The sequence below is a fragment of the Trichoderma gamsii genome, assembly GCF_001481775.2.
Source record: "Trichoderma gamsii strain T6085 chromosome Unknown Scaffold_18.2, whole genome shotgun sequence".
Classification (NCBI taxonomy): Eukaryota; Fungi; Ascomycota; class Sordariomycetes; order Hypocreales; family Hypocreaceae; genus Trichoderma; species Trichoderma gamsii.
In genome coordinates this window covers 156,961-175,990 of record NW_020171355.1, presented here as the reverse complement: position 1 = coordinate 175,990, position 19,030 = coordinate 156,961, and the positions used below count along the sequence as shown (strand labels likewise).

General features: G+C 46.9%; 9 protein-coding genes across 9 annotated transcripts; 4 read left to right on the top strand and 5 right to left on the bottom strand.

Annotated features, from left to right (window-relative positions):
• Positions 1–116: 116 nt before the first annotated feature.
• TGAM01_v205664 (hypothetical protein) lies at positions 117–1,151 on the bottom strand (the record flags this gene model as incomplete). The annotated part of the gene is made up of 1 exon (XM_018801028.2): positions 117–1,151. The coding sequence occupies one exon, from the start codon at positions 1,149–1,151 to the stop codon at positions 117–119; it is 1,035 nt and encodes a 344-aa protein (XP_018665860.2).
• Positions 1,152–3,354: 2,203 nt separating this feature from the next.
• TGAM01_v205663 (hypothetical protein) lies at positions 3,355–4,263 on the top strand (the record flags this gene model as incomplete). Its single annotated transcript, XM_018801029.1, has 1 exon — positions 3,355–4,263. The coding sequence occupies one exon, from the start codon at positions 3,355–3,357 to the stop codon at positions 4,261–4,263; it is 909 nt and encodes a 302-aa protein (XP_018665861.1).
• Positions 4,264–4,891: 628 nt separating this feature from the next.
• TGAM01_v205662 (hypothetical protein) lies at positions 4,892–5,446 on the top strand (the record flags this gene model as incomplete). Its single annotated transcript, XM_018801030.1, has 1 exon — positions 4,892–5,446. The coding sequence occupies one exon, from the start codon at positions 4,892–4,894 to the stop codon at positions 5,444–5,446; it is 555 nt and encodes a 184-aa protein (XP_018665862.1).
• Positions 5,447–5,924: 478 nt separating this feature from the next.
• TGAM01_v205661 (hypothetical protein) lies at positions 5,925–6,552 on the bottom strand (the record flags this gene model as incomplete). Its single annotated transcript, XM_018801031.1, has 2 exons — positions 5,925–6,150; positions 6,215–6,552. The coding sequence occupies 2 exons, from the start codon at positions 6,550–6,552 to the stop codon at positions 5,925–5,927; spliced, it is 564 nt and encodes a 187-aa protein (XP_018665863.1).
• Positions 6,553–7,804: 1,252 nt separating this feature from the next.
• Positions 7,805–9,871, top strand: TGAM01_v205660 (hypothetical protein; the record flags this gene model as incomplete). Its single annotated transcript, XM_024549680.1, has 6 exons — positions 7,805–7,969; positions 8,023–8,281; positions 8,351–8,927; positions 8,999–9,260; positions 9,311–9,606; positions 9,676–9,871. The coding sequence occupies 6 exons, from the start codon at positions 7,805–7,807 to the stop codon at positions 9,869–9,871; spliced, it is 1,755 nt and encodes a 584-aa protein (XP_024405538.1).
• Positions 9,872–12,362: 2,491 nt separating this feature from the next.
• On the bottom strand, positions 12,363–13,550 carry TGAM01_v205659 (hypothetical protein; the record flags this gene model as incomplete). Its single annotated transcript, XM_018801033.1, has 1 exon — positions 12,363–13,550. The coding sequence occupies one exon, from the start codon at positions 13,548–13,550 to the stop codon at positions 12,363–12,365; it is 1,188 nt and encodes a 395-aa protein (XP_018665865.1).
• Positions 13,551–14,297: 747 nt separating this feature from the next.
• On the top strand, positions 14,298–15,260 carry TGAM01_v205658 (hypothetical protein; the record flags this gene model as incomplete). Its single annotated transcript, XM_018801034.1, has 1 exon — positions 14,298–15,260. One exon carries the CDS (start codon positions 14,298–14,300, stop codon positions 15,258–15,260), a length of 963 nt encoding a protein of 320 aa, XP_018665866.1.
• Positions 15,261–15,649: 389 nt separating this feature from the next.
• Positions 15,650–16,774, bottom strand: TGAM01_v205657 (carboxymethylenebutenolidase; the record flags this gene model as incomplete). Its single annotated transcript, XM_018801035.1, has 5 exons — positions 15,650–16,051; positions 16,112–16,237; positions 16,300–16,555; positions 16,617–16,659; positions 16,711–16,774. The coding sequence occupies 5 exons, from the start codon at positions 16,772–16,774 to the stop codon at positions 15,650–15,652; spliced, it is 891 nt and encodes a 296-aa protein (XP_018665867.1).
• A 315-nt stretch (positions 16,775–17,089) lies between these two features.
• Positions 17,090–17,960, bottom strand: TGAM01_v205656 (hypothetical protein; the record flags this gene model as incomplete). The annotated part of the gene is made up of 2 exons (XM_018801036.2): positions 17,090–17,226; positions 17,285–17,960. 2 exons carry the CDS (start codon positions 17,958–17,960, stop codon positions 17,090–17,092), a joined length of 813 nt encoding a protein of 270 aa, XP_018665868.2.
• Positions 17,961–19,030: the final 1,070 nt, after the last annotated feature.

The window sequence follows — 19,030 nt, the reverse complement described above, 5'->3', positions numbered from 1 at the left end:
ATTATGTGTGATCATAGAAAAATGTGTTATTAGAATAGTGTCTTGTATACCCGAGTGGTATACCCGTAATAGTGGCAAACTTGGTTCTTGTCCTGTATAGATCCACGTAGACTTTCTCATCTGCTTAATGAATGAACGATATCTGCTGCTTTTGCAAATGCAAATTCATTCATAGTCTCCTCCCAAAGCTTCTCTGCAAGCCTTTCTCCTTCTAATCCATATACAATAGGCGCCATTGGCTGCACTTTTCCGTCCTCGAGATACTGTCCATGAGATTCTGAGCCTTGCTTCACAGCTGCATCAGTAAATGCCCGTGCTCCCACAGAACCAGGGCGTCCAAGCACAAGCTTGAATATGTAAACAAACACCCTCTCAAACACGTTGTCATAATCGCGAACCAAACTCGATTGGCATAGACCTGGGTTCGGGGCGTTGATGATGGCGACTGATGGCGGCACACGCTTCACCAGTTCTGTTAGAAACAGCTGGCCCAGTAATTTGGAGGTGAAATATTGATCGCTGCTATCGAATAGTTTAGGGTTGTCTAATCCGGCAAACAGCGACTCGGAATTCTTCCCCTTAAACTCGGCCCAGGCGGCTGTATCTGATGAGACTAGGACGAGATGGCCGGGCTGTTCCGGCGAATTCTTCTCTTTAATAACTGGAAGGAGTAATAATGTGAAGAGAGCCTGACCAAGGTAGTTTACTTGAAACGTCTCTTCGTGTCCGGCAGAACTTTTGTCAAAAGTTTTCTTCATCAGTCCTGCATTGTTGATGGTAATGTCTAGCCGTTCCAGAGTCTTGGTGCGCTCTGCAAAGGCCGTGATGGAATCATAGCTCGACAAATCAAGCTTCCACACTTGAATGACTGGCGGCTTGTTTGTATCTCGGCCCGCTAGAAGCAGCTTTTTTGCTTCTTCGCCTTTGGCTTCGCTGCGCACGGCTACAATGAGCTTGCTAAGGCCAAGATCGAGGAGCTGGCGAGCACACTCAAACCCAAGGCCGGTATTGGATCCGGTGATAATGGCGGTCTTGCCTCTTAGGTCGACGTCTTTCTTGGTCCATGTTGGGGGTACACGAAATAGCTGGCGTTGGATGAATGCAAGCTGTGACGCCCGCTTTTCGGGCGAAATGTCGAATGCTGGTGCCATTGAAAATTGACTATTGGAGATTATGTAGATTGAGTGGCAGTGAAGTGATGTTTGTCATGACAAGACATCTCAATTACATGAATTTACTCTTCCTATATATATGCATATCAAACCCTTTCGGTGGTAAATTCGTTTATCGCGAGGTTTATCCTCGCGCTTCCCATTGTCTTTTCTCCGACACTGGCAGCTTAATCAGAATAGGCTGCCTGGTTCAAATGCTTGGCATAGCATTTTGCAGTGGCATTATGTACGCAGATAAGGCATTGTAAGTCATGGACTTAATAGTCACCTAGGCCGCGAAGCCGGTTATTGGTCTCTCGGGCTGCTGCAGCTGCATGGGTTACCGCACCGGCGGAGTTAATACTGCCGCCCTCGCGCGCGCTACGGACTTTGGAAAAGAGTAGTCGCGCACGGCATTAATGAGGAGTCGCCGCTTTCACAATGGGCTGCTCAACAGCAGGAAAGGCTACACGTACTATGAGATAAAGTTGGAGATTGATTTGTTCAGTACATGCCGTGTAAGGCTGCGGGCTTGACATGTGATGTAAACCAGGTAACAAACCCGAAGATGCATTAGTGGTAACGTCGCGACATACAGAAACTCGCAGTCATAGTGCCATTCGATCATCCTTGGAAAGAAAGCTTTGACAGAAAATATAATGATGAAAAGACCGACTCTCACCAGACGATCTGTTCCATCTTACCGAATGCCTGGCTCCTATGTGATGCGATATGTCCACACGGGCAGTCAATTCGCGCACATCTCATAGTACATATACGACGCCAAGCAAGCGACAACTTGGCATTGCCATGGAAAGCGCGATATGAAACAAGATATGGCATGACTATCGCCATCGCGAGAGCCGTGAGGATACCGAATGCACGATGTTGTAGAATGGATAATGGTGGAGCGGGAGTGCGGATTTGCAAGCCACATCTCGGTTCGGCGGATTTCCGACGTCCGCTTAGATTGGTGAAACTCGATTACAGCTTAATAAGCTGTAAAATATGCCTCTCTGAGGATCTGAGAATCTAGGCGTATAAAGCATTTTAATGCCCTCTAGGTTTTCCCTTGTCCATCACCTAAACCCGTTTTAAAATATCACTAGATTACCTCTTCACGTACAGGCAAGGACTGCGAACTTGACAACAGACTCGATTGTTATCTATTTAGAAGAAGATAGGAGTTTATATACTTTTTTTAATATTCCAGCCGGCAGCTTGTGTCCTAGGCAGAAGAGGAAAATCAGGTCTTAAACAAAGGAGGCAAGCAACGTTCAGCGAATGAGAACTGTCATTCTAGTCCTCTAGGCATCACAGGAATGCGCATAATAGCGACGTTTTGGGTGAGACTCGACAACTGCCAGTCTTGACTAAGAAAAAAAAAATTAAAATTGGCTGGCGGCGCGCGACTGTGAGAGTGATGAATGGAAAGACTCTATGGTCGCTGTGAAGAATAGATGAGAAAGCTTAGAGCCTGAAATCAGACCTGGCGCAAACTTTTGAAACCCATGATTTGGGTGGCTTGTGGGACCATGCGTGGTGCTTGTGTCCAAGATGTCTACATTTGAGTTTAATTCAAATAAACTTGATTTCGCACGGCATCATCGTAAAGGAGATAGCGGACTGACGGGTTTAGTTCGCATCGCCTACGTGAAGATACTGACAAAATTGAGGTAAAGGTGTATGCCGCGTAGATAAATACGACCTATAGCTTCAAAGAGATGTGCCAAATACCCGGTAGGTATTTTCGAAGACCACTACGCGCAATGCTATATTAGTTGTACATAGGACGAGGCTCCACAAGTAATATCGTCGCAACACTCAATGCTCAGCGGCCTTCAAAAATGTCCCCAAATATAACATATACTAACCTGGGAGTGGCAAGTGCACGCTCACGCGGAGACAGCCTTAGTAAACTAATAAGCCCTAGAGAATTATCTAGCAACGTGAAGCGAGTGGTTCAATAAAAATTCGGGGACGGATCGGCTTGACTGACGCTCCATAGCGGTCTATTGGGCGATATCATATCCTTTTTCGGATACGCTTCTCCACGTCTATAATCTCACTTGACACTCCACGACTATAACATGTGGTATATACCCCGCGGCTTGGAATGCTTCGTTTCTCAATCATCACGACTTAAGTAGCGAGTACTTTTGGTAGTTTCGGCAAGAGAACAGCGAGCTCAGCTTCTGTAACCATGGAGAGCCTTTCTTCCCTCATTACGCCGGCAGTGCTCAAACAAATGGCATACGCTAGGGTTCCCTACCCAAAAGACAAGCCAATTGACTTCAATACGGCGGGAGAGGAGATATTCAACGACGAATACTTGGTGAACAACACCCGCGATATTGTATGGCCTGTTCTTGTCGCCCTGAGTAAGCTTGGTCTATCCAACGTGCCCGACCTGTTCTCGTTCCTCCCCGCGCCCGCGGATCCAGAGTTTCCGCAGCAATGCTTTGGCCTCGTGGTTCTTCTCGATCAAGGCCCGCGTTTATTTTGCAACGGAATCGACGCTCGATGGGTTGGCTATTTTGATAAACTATCGGAACGCCTGAACGATGCATGGCGTGCTTTACCAGCTCATCAGCGACCAGATTCATGGGCTCGCTGGCGCGATGAAGTGGGCGCAGGCATCGATCACTGGGCTGTAGCTCGACTCTTTTTCACAGCACCTCTGGCCCACGGCGAAGTGCTTGCCTACCAGGAGATTGCTGTGAACTCGAACGAGCATCTCCGGGAACTCATCGAGACTCATACTGGCGAAAAAGATTCCAACCGCGCCAAACGAGAGGAGCTCTTGAGCGACCCTCTTGGATTCTTCAAGAATCTGGCTGCTGGGCCTCCGAAAGGCGGAGACATCACATTGCAGAGATGGACATTCTGGCTCATGATGATGATGGATTCACACTATCCGATCATTAAAAAGTTTGGACGGAAGCCTTATAAGAACGCAATTGAAGGGAGGGACAGCACGGCAGAGGAGGTCAAGTGGCTAGAGGAGGTCAATCATGCCGGAGAAGCTTCCCCCGAGGTTGCGAAACTTGTTAGAGAAGACATTGAAGCCGGTAGATGGACCCCGTTGGGCGATCATCCTCGGGATGCTTAGCCAAAGAGATGAAGTAGCCTTTCATATTTCTGTGGTAATACGTTACCCTAATGCCACCCTCATAGAAAAGTGTCTAGCAGCGGTAGCAAAGCTTATGAATAGTTTTTCATAAATTTGGAGCTACTAATTTGCGGTGCCCACAGCCATAGTCTCGTGATATATGAGAAGAACAAGACTCATTCCCATAATCTTTTCTATACTTGAGAAACGAGTGTATTATCTGTTGAGCACTCCTTACTCTATCGAATATAGTACTGATGCCGGATCTACCGCCGGACCTGGACGGTGCTCAGACCCCGTAAATGCCGGGAACAAGAAGGAGTAGCGACCGATTGAGTAATAAACGTCAGCGTAGACCAAGGCCTAATTTCAGCACGGATACTTCATGCGTCAACAATAAGCGTCTTCCTGTGGCTCCTATCACATTTCGGGAAAAGATGACGACGACACGATTCATATAGGAAGTTTGGTAACTCATGGGTGCGTGTATGCTATGCCTACCTATATAAAGCTGTTATATTCGGTCTTCAGCTTTCATGCACTATCAACTAGACCGCAAAGATATTTGAAGCTAGGTTGACTATATACCACGAAGGAAAATAGACAAGTTCAGCAACAATCAGCGAATATGAAACTGTTTCAGGAAGCAATTTTTCTTCTTTCGGGTTTGTTGCCCTTTACCATTACGGCTTCATCTTCAGAACTCACCTTCCGCTTCAATCACGTCGGCATCTCAGTTGCCAACTTGACGCTACAACGCGACTGGTACAATCGAACCCTGGGTTTCAGCTCTCTGGTTGAAGTCGTCGGCCCAATGGAGATGCCAGCAGCACCCACCAACTCAAGCACGTCAGCTTCCACGTCCAAGCCAAGCACAATCCAGGCTGTTCAGCTTCAAAACCCGACTACCGGTGCCATCGTGGAGCTTATATGGCTCTCATCATCAATGCCAGCGTCTCGGCTAAGCACATCATCGGCGGCAGCCGCAGCCGTTCAAGGCCTATTTCATTTTGCTTACCGAGTTCCGGATCTTGACAGAGCAATCCGAAAGCTGAAAGAAGATGGTGTACACGTTGTGCAGCCAATCGCACAAGGCGCGCCATATGTCAACCATGAGCAGTCTACGTTTGCCTACATCTCCGACCTAGAAGGAAATCTGATTGAGTTGATACAGATGGAATAATAGACATGCAAGGACTTGGTTAATCTCTCTTATAGCATGTAGGATACAGTGTGAGAAAATAATCTCGGATCATTCTCTCAGCTAGGCGTCGCTGACATACGCCACGAGGCCTTAGAAGGGAGTCAACTGGGAGAATATTTGGCTTCCGGTCCTCAGCTCGAACTAGGTCTGCGGCAATAGTAAGAAATGGGACGACCAGAAATAGTAGACTTGTCTAAAGTCTGGTCCAAAACACTAGGATCTTGGCCAGAGCTCCCGTAATATTTACTTTATCAGAAATTAATATAAGCAATACATGTTTCATAACAATATGTTATTTTCCACAAACCTTGAGTCCAGATCTCCTTCACGACTATAATTTGAAAGATGTACATAAAGCCTGGCGATGAGACTTTTTTATTCCGAATCTCCGCCATAGAGACACTATATATCCAAATTACCCAATTTTTCTTACATCCTGTGCATGCACTGCTCTGTCTTATTGATCCAGTATGGGTAAAAGGCCTTTTTCTTGAGCCTCCTTCACAGCTTGATGGTAGATCTCCAGCTTGGCTTCATACTCCTTGACCAAGTCCTCGTGCGACTCGTCTCGCCTGCCAGGTGACGAATCACCACCTCCAAATGCCCTAACCGCCGCGTAATACACATCTGCAAGATCTTCACAAGCAGACTGCGCGCTCACTGACTGACATTGATAGTAGAGGCTATTGCGTTTCATACTTAGTGTTCCTTATCTCGAATAGCTTCATAGAAGAGGATGTGACTTACTCGGATTTGAAGTTGTTGTCAATGTTGAGCTTGCCACTGTCTGTGAACCGATTTTGAAGGCGGTAATTCTGGTACCCAAAGTCGTGGCGATTGCAAGCTGGTACGTACGGGAATCCAAAAGGGTTATCGGGCGAATCAGTGCAGCCATCTGATGTCCAGTCAAGAGTTGAAGGGTCCTGGGCATTACGGTGGGTGATGAAATCAGGAAGCGTTGTATTAAAGAGCAGCTGATCTGTAATGGCTACAAGATCGCTCTGGCGCCTTGTTGGAGACTCTTTAGATGCGGGCAGAGCGAGGGCTGCCGGAGCAAGCGTAAAGAAAAGCGTCGCAAGCTTCATTGTGACTGGCTATTGAGAGTGATATTTGAATGGAGACTGTCTGGCATCGTTCAGCCTTCATCCAAAAAAGGCTTTGAGTTCATTTATATGCCATTTCTTCTCACATCGCTCCCTCGGTTAAACCATTATAATGATAATACTACCCAAAGTCTCGGCTTCAGAAGCCACAACAATCACCACATCCAATGGATGCATTCTCCAAAAGGCACCCTAAAACTCGCCGACCTGCCAGAAGGAGAATTTCTGCAAGGGTCTTTACAATGGGCCTTCCGTAAGTCGAATGGCGGCCGATTACCAGGTTCGTTCTGCCATTTCTGGTTGGACAACACCAAAGCGGGCACGGTCACAGAAAGGGTAAAGCGTCCGTTTACCATGACATCCAGAGCAAGTAGCGAGAGCGATCCTGAGATTCGAGGTTCTTAGATGCGCGAATAATCTCCACGAGCTTGTGAAAGCTCAAACAATCACAGGAGTCACGAGGCTACTGGTAAAGCCATTAGCCGCTCAGGCCAAAAGAATAAAATTTGGTAAGTTGCCTTGATTTACTTGTACACACCTGCTATATCAAATTACGTGTTGCTTTGAGCCTAAAGCCTTGTTTCTCTATAGAAGATCCTCTTGCTAGCTATGGTGAAGCGGAGAACAATGCTCGAGTGTATCTCGCTGTAATAGTACTTAGGGTGCTGAGCCAAGCATGCATCTCTTCCAAAACATGTGGGCAATATGGAGCGATACTTTTCTCAGCTCAATAAGCCTACCCTTGATCCTAAATGGCGCTGTTAGCTTCTACCCAGCTTTCTCGATAACAATCAATACTACAAAATAGTGACATCGATTTCCGAGTCCATAAGATATCTATAGTATTCTGAGCAGTGTATATCACAATCTCAGTATGATCCAAGTCTTCTGTAAGTCATCAATCAGTGTATATTCGGTGGACGTGGCCAAGCTCAAGAAACCTTAGCCCGTAACGCCAAGGCGCATGATACTATTTGTGACACCCGTATCGTGTAGCCTCAATAATGCGGGAGGCCGTCCATTAGGCACCAGTCAGGCTGCGAGGGGCACGCTACAAAGAATCATCCAATCGATGTGCTGAAAGTCAGCCAATAACGGCGTGGAGGGCGGTTCGCTACTTTTGTTTCAAGGCTGTTGGCGCCTCACAAGAAAGTGGCAAAGTAGAGAGAGTGAATGTATCATCTGCAGCTCGCAGATGTAGACTACTATATATGAAGGGGGCCTCTTCATCTTCATGATTTTTTCCGTCTGCAGCCCAATTTATCATAGCCAATTCGAAAAAATCACCCAGCAGCACCAGATGGAGGACTCCATCATAGCTTGTGCAAACCCAACTTGCCGCCTTGAAGCTGCCACCAACCAAAGCCATCTAAGCTGCAAAGGTTGCTTGCTAGTCAAAGTCAGTTCCCAGGCCATCTGCATTGTCTAATATGCTCACAGTCTGAGGGATAGTATTGCGGACGAGACTGTCAAGTCCAACATTGGGGGGAACACAAGAAGTATTGCAAGTCGCCTTTAATGAAAGCAGAATGGAAGCCAGATTGGGCTACTACAGGCAGAACGCCGGCATTTGTTGGCGATAATGGCCCGTCACAGGTTGTTTTTGGAGGAAATAAATATCTTTGGGGTAACGTTCCGGCTATCGACGTTTTGCAGCTCGCGAAAAATGAAGGTCGCAATTATGATCGAGATGTGCACTTGTTGTTCGCCGGTAAGATTAGTTATACTGCCTCCAATCTAGTTGTTGGAACTTCTGAACCATTAATAACTATATCTACAGCATCCGGAGATTTGCGAAACGTAATCGAGACAGTTTCCTCTATCCCAGAGACCTTCCAAAAGTCCATCTCGATGGTCTTGAACGATAGGGATCCTGAGATCGTCATTCGGAATGCGATCCTACTCCTCATTTCTCTGACGGCTGAAGAGATCAAGGAGGCAGTGGATTGCATGATTCATATATTTTATTCAGCATTTCTTCAGAAAAATCACCTGGATATCCTGCAAGGCAAAATCCGTGCGTTAGTTGCCGACGTTGTTCAGAAAGTTGACAACAAACCTCTTAAGTCTTTGCAAGCAAAATCTTGGACCTTTGGATCACGCATTCTCCGTTTAATTCTCACCAAAGAAGTATGGTGCAAACTTCTCGAGCGCTTGGACGTTCCCATCAACCTTACCGTGCAGAAAGCACATCAGATCCGCACGGCAGTCACGCTAGCACCTTCACGTAGAGACTACAGAGAGCGGCGGTATATGTGTGTTTTTCCAGCACACCGTTTGAGTCAAGAACGCTATCGCATGGATGGCCTTCTTTTACCGTTTGGTGCTTCTCGCGCACAATTTGATACGCCTAACCCGTTTGTACTCCCGAATCTCTTTTTTTGTCATTTAAACATTTAAAATATCCTCTTATGCCAACATCTTCTAGGACCTTGTTTGAAAGCAACCAGAGTTGGCCACTCAAGGATTCTTCGGATCCACTTGAAGGATGGAACATCTTCGACATTCTGAACAAAACCCCCAGGGCTGCATCTTCCGATGTCTATGGAAAGCTCTACTTTTACCTCCAATATGCCTTCAAGGCGTTTATAGAGAAGTCAATCACTCTCAATGCCAGCTTCCAGCTGTTCAATGTCAATGCCGAAGAGCTCTCAAAACATCTTGAAAGTGAAACCTTTTCAAGGATAGAGGTAAGTTTATTCTTAGTGAGTTTACTTGGATATCTGCTTATCCCATCCAGGTGTCAAACATATGTGATGCTGGTTATTTAGGCTGTGCCAAGACACTGTTCTCCTTGGGACCTCTGTTACAGAAGAAGAGCACGAACCCTCATGCCACATTGATTATGCTCTTTATGAATGCTATCGAAGAGAATCTCACTCCTGCGGATCAAGCAGCAGCTTTCCGAAACTCTATGGCACAGGTCGTCAAATTTTTGCCTCCTCCAGTCTTCAGAACACACCCATACGATCCCTGCTATCTGAAATACATGCTAGCTGCAGACCTATTCCGCGATAATGATCGATTCTTTAACAAGTATGTATCTATGTCTTGAGGTAGAATGAGCAGAGTCGCTAGGAAGCTGATGTTAACCTCTTCAATCAGATATATGACTAAATGGAGATTCGAAGAATGTGGCCGACTCGCCAACATGGCGATGAAAAAGAATACAGTTGTTGAAAAGTGGCCTATGCGGCTGAAGAAAAAGGCAGGACAGCCTGGTGCCAAGGAGGAATTTGACTTGCTGTTTGGGTCAGGACATGGAAATGAGCGATACGTGGAATGGCAGACACTCGAGTAGTCGTCGCTGTAGTCACGGTCTAGTAGGGACGGCTACAATCTTGGAGCGCAGCTGGTAAGCGATGTGATGAGGAGGAAACAGTCATGGCGAATAGAGCTAGATTGACAAAGATAGACGTGAACAATCGAAGATTATATATTGCAAAGTCGCATAGTATTGTATTCAAAGCCCAAATAGATAACCCACAACTCAACGATATGATTTTACGCAGCGACTCTTGCAATCCTACGATTGGCTCTAATATGGGTAGCTGTATTTGATGCTTGATTTAGCTGCCGCGCTGCTCATCAACCCATCACTAGCGCCGAGGATCATGAAGTAATAATTGCCCGAAGAGCTATACTTGAATAGTTTCCAGGGATCTTAGTCTCGGTTATCGGTATATGCTTGACCCCGGCTACCGTCATGAATATCTCGTGCCGTAATCTTAGCTACACCGACACATGCCAAATTAAGCTTTCTAACGCACAACTTAAAACACAACACCGCATGACTCGGGCAGTTAGAGTGTCTTTTTCAAGTTTAGCTGAGTATATTCACTAACCGTTTGTGTTAAACAAGTGGCAAGTATTTTTAGCTTGCGCCCAGTGGTGATCGTTGTCGATTGGCAGCTGTGTAGAGAAAATGGTGTTTATCTTTCTCGTTGCACAATTGTATGAGTAATTCTCTCTATGAATACTTACATCGTAACGATACGTCCTGAAAGTAGCCCACACAGCCTTTGTAAACTAATCTACATGGAAAGAAGACGCAAATACTGCAAATACATGTACTACTAGGATTGGGCCATAGTCAATGAAATGAACAGCCACCACTGGTCTTTAATTCTCCAATTCTCCGATAGCCCTCGTATAATCTAGGCTTAAGCTATGCTAGCACCGGTTGAGGCGGCTACATCATGCTTGTTGCTCCAAAGTAATTGCAAGCCCTTCAGCTGAGCGCCAGCCATAAACTTTAATCTCAGCTTGACAGCCTATCAGCCACAGCTCAGATCCGCCATGCCGAAGCAATATCCAATCAATGGGGCCCAGAAGTACAGTAGCTGAAGCCACTTTGACTTTCAGCCTTGTAGTTCAATCATGCCTAGTGGTTTAAGATGCTGACTGCTCAATTATTTCTGCATAGCTGGAACCTCAGAGCTTATGATCTTTTCAATCGTCATCTTACAAACAAGTTACAAGTATTGCCATAGACAACAGTTCTATAAATTGGAATAAAGGTTTATGGGAAAAGAAATCATTACTGTCATGAAATACGTCGCAAGATTTACTGCTGTAAGGGAAAAGTGATCAAGGGTCTTTGGGAGTCTAGATCAGCTATGGCATGTGGCGGCTGGCGGCGCCTCTGTGGGCTATGAACCAGTTCTTCGGTAGATGACAGATGGGGCTCAAAATGAAAGCCTCTTTTGTGTCACAACGATAAATGATACATCTCGTACTATTAAAACCACGGTTCCCCCCAAACAAACCTTCAAACTGCCGCAGACACCAATCACGACAAACATCCCAAAATGAGCGACTCCCAGATGTTATCATATTCCAGAATAGCCAGAGCATCATATTTAGTTCCGCGGAATGATACAAGCAACACGCAGACTTCCAGTGCCAGCCATGCCGACTACATTCCTATCATCATTATGTCCGTTATTGTTGTAGTAATTGTAGTAGCACTTGTTTTACTCGCGTAAGTATACGAACCCGACCCTAACAAAGTAGTCTCGCCTAGACACAGGGTTAGCAACAACAACTCACGAGTTCAACAGGCAATACACTAAGGTTCTCGATCGCAAAAGATCAAATAACGGCGGCGATGATCCGGAAAATGCCAAAAATGCCAGCAGAATTGAACGATTGAATCAAATGGTGCCGAGCAAAACATATAAAAGCTGGAAAGAAGATGTCGAAAACGCAGACAATCCGTTCGCACAAGGAGCCACTTTTGTTTCTTGGTATGTCTGAATATTTACACTCTAGGATAACGCGCTAACGACTGTTCAGTGTAATATGCTTGGAAACATTACAAGACGACGATACGATTCGCCCGCTGCCATGTTCGCACGTCTTTCACTCTCTGTGCTTGGCGAAATGGTATCTCAAGAGGCATGATACATGTCCGGTTTGTAAAGCATGCTTTATGACTTTATCAGAAAAGCCCCCGAGAGTTTTACAGAGGCCAGAAAGAACGCATACCAGATAAACTACCATCAGGCGAGCTAGCAAATAATTATTCATGCTATAGTTGGAACTCTTTAAAGAAATCGTTGACGTATCAGATAATCCATGTCTTGCAGGTCTGATCTGGGAAGATTCCAGTGAAATTGCCGTATGTTGGCGCCGTATTTATTTCACAGCCGTACTTGACTCATATTGAGTCCAACTCTTCTGAACACTCGAAAACGAATACGTTAAATATTTCCGCCCAAGTTCATCTATTACATTAACGTCTGATTCTATCATATTCTGCATCATAACTTTTAAAAAACATGAGCCCCTCATTCAGCTTCATAAACATACAGCGTACTGTTCCTTTGATCTGGAAGCCAGTAAAACCTCAATTTCCCGTCTTCCACAGAAATATCCACAGGATTCTGCGTCATTCTTACTCCAAGAGCGCTTTGAAGCGTTATCGGTACTTCGGCCAATGGGCTCATTGTCTCAGCGTCTACCAGCGCAATGCCACCAAGGTGATAATGTTCGTCCAATGCAGCTACACCAGAACAAAGCATCACACTCGCGCCATCGTAAAATTGGCTTCGGCCCAACCATTTGCAGTCTTGGTAGTCTACAAAATAGCTAGGGTTCCGTACCAATAACTGTGGTTTCTGTATAGAGCAGTCATCTGGTGCTATCTGGTTGAGAGCCCAAGTAGACGCATCTCGGCTTCCCCAATTAAGCGTTGTGAGGCTGTTGCTGACGGTATCGTGAACAACACCACCCAGATGATCGCTGTGGCGCAGAATAGTCTTGGGTTTCAAGCTGAATGGGTCGGCTTTGTACACATATGCCGCGCTGTTTGGTCGATACTGCGAGGTCGTGCCCCAAATCGAGTGCCCATCATAATCGATTCCACCATTGTGATATTCTGTCGCACCTTCATTGGTAATAGTGGCATCAGCAATACGCTCTCCCTTCCCATTATATACCATCAGATGGGCAAATCCTTTCCCTGGCGTCCGATCTGTTCCATTGATGGGATGGGGATATTTTTTTGTCAACTCGGTGTACTCTCCGCTGCTCACTACGAAGCGATCTGGACCGAGGCGAACAAGGCCTTCGGGCTCAAAAGTATCTCCCTCGAAGCTGATATTTGCAATGCTTCTCCAGGTTGTTGTCCTGCTGAGATTTTGAAACAGCTCAATGATCGCCTCTCCATCCGATGCCGCGTGTGAAGGTGGGAGTATTGAGGGCGCCAAGGGCACATCTTGGTAGAGAGTGATGTTTTGTACATCAGTTGTGAGAGGTTCACACACTCCGTTTTTATAGAAAAATTGTCTATCAGCGGAATATTCAAGAGGAAATCTGGGAAGTGAATTTGGCCAGATGACGGCGAGAACGAAGACTGATGTGGCTGCCAGAGCAATTATGAAAAGCTTCGCTTTTGAGACGATATGGCCAACCGGATGCTTCGGACTCTCGTTTAAATGGCTCTTGGGAGCCAAATGATCATGAGAGATAGCCATTGTCATAGAGCTGTGCAAATTTATAGCTTGTAGCAAAAAATCACATTTCTCGCACAATTAAACACGCCGGTTCTAGTAAGTCTTGAAAAAGTAAGAATCCAAGCTCCCGCAGCTACCATGTGTGGTGGGTCTCTATACTGTCACGCTATCCAGTATTCCGCCTAATTACACGGTATAGCCTATTAGTAAGAGAGAGAGTAGAATCCTGGATTGCAGTGATTCCAATGGGAGTATCGTAGAGCGATAGTAGTTGCTATGTAGCTGCTTTTGCTGCTAAATTTGGAAGTTGTGGATCTCAGATCCTTCTCGCCTACGTCAGAGCAAAGGCACTGTCCTGAGCTTGAAAGAAACCGCAGCACTGCTACAAAGGCTGGGTTGGTGGGCCAAGGCTTACAAAGTTCAGACAGTCACTTACAATCAACAATATCGCTTAGTTCAGCTACTATGGTTACAGGATGATGGCTACCTGCGATAGGTTCTCCATTTGCACGTAATATGCCCTCTCTACATGTAGATTTCATGTTTATTCGGCTGCCTTACGCAGCGTCAACGCGTTTCATCATGGCGGCCATGAACCAACCAAAATAGCTGCTCGAAAACTGGCTGCCTAACCAGAAGCCGCATTTTTTTAGCGTGTGTACGCGCCCTGAATACTTCATGTATTTAAGGTGCCGCCTCGAAGCAAATATCAGGTAATCGATCCAGTAGTATTATCCAATACCCAATTCACTCGACAGCCAAGGCATCATGGCCGAAGAGACATTCAACTTTTCTGGTCTACCCTCTGAGATTCGCGCTCTTATCTGGGAGGCTACTCTTCCTCCATCGCGGATCTTCCACGTCAAGGGCACATTAACATTAGACCAGGAGAGGCCTCTTAATTTCCACATATTACATCCTCCGCCACTTGCGCTCCGCATATGCTCCGAGTCACGTACAGTGGCGCTTCAGAAGGGAGGCTTCTTTCTCGCTCACGCTGGCGCAGGGCCGTGGTTTAGTCCAAAGCGTGACATTTTGTATTTCGACCGCAATCAGCGGCACATGCTACGCTCCAGCGGCGGAAAGACTCAGATTCGCGGAGGGGATCAAGTCTTGCACGTCGGGATGGAGTGGAGAGCTTGGTTTAAAGACGTGCCCCGACAGACTACCCCAGGTGACGAAGATGTCCGTTTACACTATCGCAGCGTGGTGAGAGGGCTTTGTCTGCAATTACCCGCACTAGAAACCATCCACTATATCCTCCCTCGCGTGCGCCACAAAGGAGGCGTTACATGGGGACGAGAGCCCTACGGAGTGACCAAGTATCACGCCGAGTTGGTACATTTGCCAGAGACAACAGATATACCGTGGGCAGGTGCGGGATTGGGCATTCGGATCGCAGTACACAACGGGGCAGCGGCAGGAAATGCTACTCCAGATGTCTTGGTGACCCCAGGCGTGGCCGAAGGGAGCAGGACGATGTTGAGCATGACGACGTGGGGAGAAATCAAAGCCAACATGGAGAGAGCACTGGAGGAGGAATTGAGGGGAGGCCAAGAGGATCAAGTCGTCGAGCTGGATTGGACGTTGGAGGGTGAAGGACAAGGCAATGAAGAGATCAAAAAGTGCCCATTTGCAGGAAACCAGCCACCTAAAATTACGGGGTGGTGGCTATTGAGAAAAGATTGTCCGCAAGAAGAGCACCCTAGTATAAGAGAATTCATGACCTAGCATGAATACCGCTTTATTGATAAGTAATGCAAATATGCTGACATCCTAAGAGCCAGAGATGGCTTGACCCGACCGCCGGCAAGCGCTAATGGACGGCGTGAGGCCTCACGGCACGCGTCCTCAGTCAGACGCTGATGCAAACTGCTTTGCTTGTTCTTGTAAGACTTTAGAATGTGGAAAAAGAATGGACCATAATTCCATCAGATTGACGTTATGACATTGAAAGGGGATTCCGGTGCGATAAGGACATTGCAGACGGAAGCGCCACTCCGCCGTTTGGATCACCAGGATAAGGCGACCAAAGGATAGACATACATTAGTATTCATGGCAATCTGTCAAGTTGTTGCAACCAAGTTCCTCGCGTCCATTGCTGATACAATAACCTGGATCAACAATCATGCTCTGGCTCTGGTGCCTTCCCCATCGGCGCCCCCAAATCCGTCTTAAGCACTCTGGTGAACAGCTCCAGCAGAATTTCGAAGCAGACCTTTGTCACGGCGGGGTCATACCTGCCCTTGCTGAGCTCATCTCGGATGAAGGCGTGCTGCGCCCAGGCGAACTCGTGGAAGCTGGCAACGACGTCCGCGTCGCGCATGGCCTTGCGGATGAGATCGCGGCCCTCGGCGGGGACGTGGGTGTCCTTGACGCCGAATATCATGGCGCACTCGGCGTGGGTGAGGGAGGCGAAGAGGGAGATGGTCGGGTCGGCGGTGGAGGCTGGGGAGCCCAGGGAGGAGGTGTGGATGTCTGTTGCAAAGTAGGAGACGCAGGCGGTGATGCGGGGGTCGAGCTGGGTTGGTCATTGTCAGGATGCGATGAGAGTCCATGGGGATGCTGGATGTGATCTTACCGAGGCGCGGACGGCGAGATGGCCGCCTAGACACATACCCGTGGAGCCGATGCGGCCAGAGCAGGTGGGCAGGGTAAGGAGGTAGTCGACGGTCCTGCGAGAGTCCTCATCGTAGGACTCGAGCGTCTGTTCTCAGCTTGTGTCAGTGATGCATCGATTGCGAAGACTGTAAGTGAGAGCTGGAGGACCTTTTCGATCTTGAAGCGGTTGCCCCTATCCGTATCCTCTACATCGTACTTCAAGGGCTCGGGTCCAATGAAGTCATGGTATGAAGATGGCGCAGCGACGATGTACCCATGACCAGCGATCTGACGGGCGAAACGCGCGACAGGGCCAGTGACTAGATGAAAACCTTTGTCAGTTCCTAACACGATTGAGGGAAAGCGAGAGGAGAGCGCTAGACCTTGGTAGATTTCACTGAAGAGACAGACGCCAGGGAATTTGCTGTAGTACGTTTAGACCTGTTTTGTTGCATGACTTGTTCAAGTAAAGGGAGATGACGGACGCTTGAGGATACCCAGGAATAGTTGGGTGGAAAAGGAAGATTCCTGTTGTGGTTGTTAGGCTTGTCGTATTGAGGAGAATTGCAGCGAACGTACTCATCGAGCCATTCTGCCCATTGACAGACGTCTCCACGTCGACGTGGGATTCTTGAATGAGCATTATTACGACTCTGTTGTTATCTGAGACCTCTTTGTGTGTAGTCCAATAACGGGGATTGTGTTCTGACGATGAAAGGATCTGATGCTTTGTTGCTTATGAGCGACGGTAGCTGAATTGAGGGGTGAAGAAAGGGTCATGGCTGCCCCTCCATAGCGATAAGTGAGATGGTGGGGTCGCATTCGTCATAATATTCTAGATTCAATTATAAGAGAGAATTAATTAAATCACTAGTATTCGCTTGTTCGCGGTGGAAATCCCACAGATAGACCAGGACATAAAAAATGGAACAGTAATGATTGCAAGCATGCAAAACTCTCAGCTGGTATAGCGCTCAATCTGAGCCTCGGTCCATCCCCAAAAGCTGGCCGCAATACCGGTACCTCCTTGAGACTCTGGTCTGGTGCCGTCAATCATCTCCCTGGAGACGTTCCAGAATTTGCCCCACGGCGCAACTACAAATTTCAATCAGCTGTTTGCGCATGTCTATATATACATAGAAGAGTGCCTTACCAAAAGTGCCTGATTTTTCAATGGTAATTTGAGGAGAGAAAGCCGCAAAAAGATTTGTATAAGCACCATAAAGAGGAGGATACAAAAGTGTCCTTCTCAAAATGCATGTCATTAGGGCACCTTGAGTGCGCCAAAAATCTGAATCAAGATTTCCGGGGTTCAACGGAATGGAAACTATTCCATCGTCCTTGTAACGGGCAGCAAACTCAGCCGCGTGCCAGTAATTTCCCAGCTTGCTGACACAGTACTGCTCAAAAGCTCCCATCTTTTCCACATGAGACAGGTTTTCAACGTAATTTTTGGTCGAAACAGCCTCAGCCGCTGAAGAAGAAACCCAGAGAACACGAACAGAATTGGCTGGCGCAGTTTTGGCGGCTGAAATAAGGGCAGGTGTTAGGGCTTTTGTAAAGGTAAAAGTTCCAAGACAGTTGACGCCCAACTGGAGCTCGTAGCCCTGTTTCGATTTACTACCCTTTTCTGGATATCCGACGCCAGCATTATTGAAAAGCAGATGGAGATTCTGCTCTCGGCGTCGAAATTCCTCGGCGGCAGCCTTGGCACTGGGGATGTCGGAGAGATCAAGCTTCAAGAAGATGAGCTCACCCTTTGAGCTTGGGACGGCCGACTTGATGCTGTCGATGGCTTTGCTGGTCTTTTCCTCACTCCGTGCCATCATATAGACCTTGGCATTCTTAGAGTAGGCAATTTGGGCGATTTCTTTGCCGAGGCCAGTATTGGAGCCAGTGACAATAATATTCTAAAGATAAACGTTAGCACTATATAGCCTTCAGAATACTCTATATGGGCGCTGCAGACTTTTCCTTGTAAGTCAGGTACATCCTTTTCCGTAAAACTGGGAGCTCCAGGGAAAGACTGTTTTAAAAAGCTGATAGTACCAGGCATTCTGACGGATAGATTCTTGGCGAAAGGTCTGGGGTTTACCCTGATTGTGCTGCTAAAGGCGTTAGATAAGAGAATTGAGCCAATAGACTATTTTTATTTCTTTGACTTGAATTGATGAGGACGAGTATAAAAACTCTCTGCGATGACTTGGAGATTCCTTGGCTCATTATATGAATGTTTTGCACTGCTCTAAAGTTCTCTATATCGTTAATTAACATCACCATCACTGATCCTTTTCATGTGCTCTTTCACCTGCCTGAGCGGCCAGTTGTGGGGCACGGCCAAGGCGGGGTCCGAGCCAGGAACCGCTGGAGGAATAGAATCGGAGATAATGTATTAAACCCTTCTTTACTTGAGAAAGAATAAAATTTTGCCAAATGCGCTGAATCAATCTTGAGAGTGAAAATACAGAACGCACGTAGAAGAAAAAGTGGAAAGTATATGTTCCAAACATGCCCATAAGGGTTGATTCCTGCTTAGCTAGAAACGATATCAGGAATTCTCAAAGCTGCTGAAAGGCGGGCTCAGAGAATGTCTGGCAATGGAAGCCAGGCAGATCCGCCAACAGTAAATAAGTATTGCTACATCTCAATGATTCAACTAGCCATAGCCGCATATCCTAATCCTTTTTTTTTCCCGATAATTAGGATAACAATAGGCTTACCAATTACTCACACGCAGATACATTCGACCGTTGCTTCTGCGCTCCTTCCCTTCCCGCCTCGCTGGTAGTGGGCTCCACTTCGGGCCGCTCCTCGCCGCGAGCTTCCACATGGCTTCACTGGAAGCTTTGCTGATTGGTGCAGTAAGAGCAGGTACGTAGATTTCGAGGCTACAATGCGC